We start from the raw sequence: 5,928 nt of genomic DNA, 5'->3' as shown, positions 1-5,928 counted from the left end.
GGGGGTAGATTTTCGATAATCTTTTCTATTTTTCTCTGGTTATTCAGATTTTCTACCTCTTTTTGAGTAGATTTTAATAATTTATGTTTTCCTAGAGACTTGTTCATTTCATCTAGATTATAAACTGTGTTGGTATAAAGTTGTTCAGTCCCATTTGATTAAAAATTTTTCTTCTGTTATCTTCCCTTTCTCGTTCTTAATGCTTTTCAGTCAGACTTTCCACTGGTTTATTTTATAGATATTTTCAAAGAAAATGTTTTATTGATCAAATTCTTTACAGTTCCATTTATTTCTCCTTTTGGGGGGTTTATCTTGTGGTTCTTTTTCTATCTTCCTGTTTTGAATATTTAGCTTATTGATTTTGAACTTTTCCCTCTAGTAAATGCCTTTTAAGCTATAAATTTTCCTCAGAGTACTGTACTAGCTACATTACATTGGTTTTACATGTTGTTTTCTCATTTATTATTCAGTTGTAGAGTATCCCTATTCTCTATTTTTATTTCCTAGTAACCCAAGAGTTATAAGGATGAATGTTAAAATTCCCAATTAGTTTTTTGTTGTTGCTGTATTTTTGTTATTAATTTCCAGTGATCAAAGAATGTGGGTGGTATAATTTTAAGACTTCTTAAGAGTATCTTTAGCTTCACAGGAAAATTGAGAGGAAGATACAGAGATTTCCCATATACTTCTGCCTGCACACATGCACAGCCTCTCCCATTATCAACATCCCCCACCAGAGTGGTACATTTGTTACAACTGATGAACCTACACAGATAAATCATAATTGTCCAAAGCCCAGAGTTTGCATTGGGGTTTACTGTTGGTGCTGTACATTCTATAGTTTGGACAAATGTATAGTGACTTGTACCCATCTTTATGGCATCATACAGAGAATTTTCACTGTCCTGAAAATCCTTTGTACTCCACCAATTCATCTTTCCCCCCACCCCAGCCTCTGGCAATTGCTGATCTTTTTACTGTTCCTATAGTTCTGCCTTTTCCAGAATGTCACATAGTTAGAATCATGCAATATGTAGACTTTTCAGATTGAGCTTCTTCTACTTAGTAATATGTATTTAAGGTTCCTACATGTCTTTTCATGACTTGAAAACTCATTTTTTAGTGATGAGTAATATTCCATTGTCTAGATGTGCCACAGTTTATTTAGCCATTCACCTACTGAAGGACATCTCGGTTGCTACCAAGTTTTGAAAAGTATGACTATAGATGCTATAAACATCTGTGTGCAAGTTTTTTCGGGTCAACATAAATTTTCAGCTCCTTTGGGCAAATACCAAGGAGTCTGATTGCTGGATCGTATGGTAAAAATATGTTTAGTTTTGAAAGAAACTGTCAAACTGTCTTCCAAAGTGGCTGTACCATTTTGTATTCCCACCAGCAATGATTGAGAGTTCCTATTGCTCCACATCATTGCCAGTATTTGGCTGTTAGCATTCCCGATTTTGGCGATTCCACTAATGTATAGTGGTATCTCATTGTTGTTTAAATTTGCATTTCCCTTATGACATATGTTGCGGAGCATCTTTTCATAAGCTTATTTCCCATCTGTATATTTTCTTTGGTGAGGTGTCTATTAAAGTCTGTAGCACATTTTAAAATTGGGTTGTTTTCTTACTGTTGCATTTTAAGGGTTCTTTGTATATTTTGGATAACGATCCTTTATCAGCCCTTTGCCAATATTTTCTCTTGGTCTGTGTCTTGTCTTCTCATTTTCTTGGCAGAATGGAAGTTTTGGTTTTTTTTGTTTTTTTTAAAGATTTTATTTATTTATTTGACAGAGAGAGAGAGATAGCGAGAGCAGGAACACAAGCAGGGAGAGTGGGAGAGGGAGAAGCAGGCTTCCCGCCGAGCAGGGAGCCCGATGCGGGGCTTGATCCCAGGAGGCTGGGATCATGACCTGAGCCGAAGGCAGACGCTTAACAGCTGAGCCACCCAGGCGCCCCTACCCCTAGAAGTTTTAATTTTAATGAAATCTAGCTCATCAATTATTTCTTTCATGGATGGTGTCTTTGGTTTTGTATCTCAAAAGTCATCACCATATCCAAGATTATCTAGGTATTCTACTATGTTACCTTCTAGGAGTTTTACACTTTTGCATTTTACATTAGGTCTATGATCCATTTTGAGTTAATTTTTATGAAGGGTATAAGGTATGTGTCTAGATTCATTTTTTTGCATGTGGATATTCAGTTGTTCTAGCATCATTTGTTGAAAAGACTATCTTTGCTCCATTGTATTGCCTTTGCTCTTTTGTCAAAGATCGAGTGACTATAATTATGTGGGTCTATTTCTGGGTTCTCTATTCTGTTCCACTGATCTATTTGTATAGTCTTTCACCAATACCACACACTGCCTTGATTACTGTACCTTTATAGTAGGTCTCAAAGTTGGGTAGTGTCAGTCTTTCAACTTTGTTCTTGTCCTTCAATATTGTGTTGGCTATTCTGAGTCTTTTGTCTCTTCATATAAACTTCAGAATCATTTTGTCAGTATCCACAAAAGAACTAGCTGGAATTTTGACAGGGGTTGCCTTTAATCTATAGATCGGATTGGGAAGAACTGACATCTTGACAATATTGAGTCTTCTTATCCACAAACATGGAATATCTCTGCATTTATTTAGTTCTTCGATTTCATTCATCAGAGTTTTATAGTTTTCCTTATATAGATCTTGTACATATTTTGTTAAATCTATACCTAAATATTTCATTTTTTTGATCTTAATGTAAATGGTTTTGTCTTTAATTTCAAATTTCACTTGTTGATGGTATATAGCTAAGTGATTCACTTTTGTAATATTAACCTTGTATCCTGCAACCTCATTATAATTGCTTATTTGTTCTAGTTTTTCTGTTAATTCTTTTGGATTTTCATATGTGAAAAAAGACACTTTTATTTCTTCCTTTCCAATCTGTATACCTTATATTTTCTTTTCTTGTCTTATTACATTAGGTAGGATTTCCAGCACAATGTTGAAAAGGAGTGGTGAGAGGGACATCCTTGCCTTTTTCCTGATCTTAGTGAGAAAGCAGTGGCACAATTTTTAATGTTTTGGAATTTGGTGAGATTTTTCTTTGTGGATTAATATGAGGTAAATTTTTGTAAATGTAATGGCTTTGAGGAAATTGGGTTCTTTTTGGGTAAAATATTTATATTTATGTATACACTTACACATATACACTTGTTTAAACATGTATACATATATGTACATATGCCTATAGATCAAGCTTGTTAATCAAATGATTCCCCAGATATTTCATGTCCTTCCTCTTTTCAATTGATATAAATCATTATTTCCATAGAATCACAGCTCTTAGAACTGTAAGGGACCTCAAAATAATTAGATCCAGATGAGCAGAGTATTGTTATCCCCATGTTATAGTTGAGACACGGGAGGTACAGTAAGATGAGGTGATTTTCCCAAGGATGCACAGCTAATGAATAACAAAATGAGGATTAGAGCCCAGGCCTTTGGAGTGAGACTATAAACAGGATGCATGTCAGGGCGGGTGTCCATTATCCTTCCTGTCTGAAGGCAAACCACATTAATAATATAGATCAATGCTATATTCATGAACTGTTGTTACTAATTAGACTGTTGACTGCATATCCAGTAAGATGCCTGTTTATGTCTATTAGAGAAGTGGAAGGAGAAATCTTCAAGTTGGAGATGCTACTTGAGGATGTTAAAGAGAAAATTAATAAGGGCAAATGTACTTCAGCCGTTTCTCTTCCTGTGAGTTCTCCAATCATCTCGGATGACTTGGCATCCACATCCTCTCCACCCTCAAATGAGGTAATACGGCAACCTACAGCCTAATTTCATGCCAGGAAAAATGTTTTTTATGCATTTATAGAATCCTAATGCATGAAATCATGAATTCTATTTTAATATTTCATGAAAATTTAATTTTCCAAAGTCCCATGAATCATATTATTTAAAATGGAACCAGCTTTTAAAAATTAGAAGCTATTTTAAGTGTTGGTTTTTGAAAGATCTTATTAGTTTAAGATGTAACAATGCAGTTTAAAGTGATGAACCACTGAAAAGCTATTTCTTCTGGATGAGGAGCAACATTTTTGTGGATTGTGCCTGGAAGAAATAATTTCTCTTAATAGTTTTGTATTCCCTCTTCTACATAAAGAATAACACACTCAGTGGGAAGAACTATTTCCCATGGGTCCACTTCTGCATTTTCCTTCTCTCAAGTTAAATTCTTTTGGATTGTCTACATATGCAAGATTAGGAATTCAATCACCACTGTCTTTCTACACTTTTTGTTTTTGTAGTTTCAACTATCAGAACATTTCAGACTAAATTAAAATTCTGAGAAACTGAATCATCTGGATAATTGCCTTAACGTGACTCTTTTGTTTCAGACAGCACTTGAAGTCACAGCCTGTGGCTGACACTCAAAATCTGAATAGGTTTTTGTCACAGTTAAGAACAAGATGTTGAAAGTTATATAAATGCTAGCCCTGCCAAAAAAGTGTGTTTGCTCCTTCAAAACACTTAACCTTTCCAGCAAAATTTCATTCATGGCCCAGCTTCCGAGTTAGGCCATTTATATAACTTTGACACACAGTCCCCCACCTCAGGCAGAATTCTTTGCTCAGACCTCTGTGTCCCCTCAGTACTGTGTCTCACTTGTCCCTGTACCTTTGTACCTATCTTTGTATCACAGACATCTGACTGAGCTCCTGATATAGCATGAATGTTCAGTGTAGTAACCTCTGAGCCCTTGTGAATTTAACAGTCTCAATGCTTCCCAAGCTGTGAACCAGAATTAGCTTCCTGGTGGTGTGAGGGAGCCCAGAGAGTGAGCCTAGCCTTCCGCCCAGCAGCTCTCTCAGATCTGGGTTTGCTTTTCTTTACTGGGTCCCAAGTTTACCCGCAACTATTCTGAAATAATAAGAACTCTAGAATTTTGTGATGAGTGGCCCTGAAAAGACAATCTACTGCTAGGATCATTCATTCATTCAACAAATATTTATTGCCAAATGCTAGGCACTTTTCTAGGTATTGGGGTATAACATCAACAAAGCAGACAAGTCACCCACCCTCAAGATGCTTACATATCTCTAAGGGATCCATACAATGGACAAATAAATAAGTGCAATGCACTTAGCATAATACATTCCTGTGACTCTGGAGCCGAACTGCCTGGGTCTGAGCACTGGCTCTGTCACTCATCAGCTTTGTGACCTTGGGCAAGTTATGTAACCTCTCTGTGCCTCAGTTTCCTTTGTAAAATAAAGATAATAATACCTACCTAAGCTTCCAACTCCTCTACTGTGAAAAATCTTTGCAAACTGTAAAGCCCCGAGCCCACAGAATTATTATTGTTTACTTCTCATTATAATTTTGTCATTATCATTTTAGACCTGTGGATTTTTAATCCCAGCACTTGCAATTAATTTGTAATGAAATAATCTCAAGTGTGGTCCCCAGACCAAGAGCACTAACATCACCTGGCAGCTTGTTAGAAACTGTTATGATGTTGTTATGGTGTTAAGTGAGTTAATACGGGTAAAGTGCTTGAAATGGGGCCTGGCTCATAGTTAAGCACACTAGCTGGGTGTTAGCTTTTGTGATTATTCAGTAATGGCATGTGACCAAAAGTCACTCACTGTGGGAGGGCCAAGTCACTCGGGAGACTTGGTCAGGGAAGGTAAGATTTGAACTGAGTTGGAGGGAGGGGTAAGAAGGAGGAAGATAGGTGGAGAGTTGGGGAAACAGAGCTACCCTATGACCCAGCAATTGCACTACTGGGTATTTACCCCAAAGACACAGATGTAGTGAAAAGAAGGGCCATATGCACCCCAACGTTCATAGCAGCAATGTCCACATAGCCAAACTGTGGAAAGAGCCAAGATGCCCTTCAACAGATGAATGGATAAAGAAGA

General features: G+C 36.8%; 1 protein-coding gene across 1 annotated transcript in view; it reads left to right on the top strand.

Moving 5' to 3' along the window:
* AKNAD1 (AKNA domain containing 1) overlaps positions 1 to 5,928 on the top strand; it is a 55,936-nt gene that overhangs the window by 32,783 nt on the left and 17,225 nt on the right. The window contains exon 7 of the mRNA XM_006742049.3: positions 3,661 to 3,817. Within this exon, the coding sequence (XP_006742112.1) occupies positions 3,661 to 3,817 (157 nt within the window). The remainder of the gene's footprint in view (positions 1 to 3,660; positions 3,818 to 5,928) is intronic.

This window comes from Leptonychotes weddellii, chromosome 4, assembly GCF_054177405.1.
Source record: "Leptonychotes weddellii isolate Sample4059 chromosome 4, ASM5417740v2, whole genome shotgun sequence".
In the NCBI taxonomy this organism is placed as follows: Eukaryota; Metazoa; Chordata; class Mammalia; order Carnivora; family Phocidae; genus Leptonychotes; species Leptonychotes weddellii.
The sequence above is the reverse complement of the archived record's forward strand: the minus strand, read 5'-3'. Positions and strand labels throughout refer to the sequence as shown.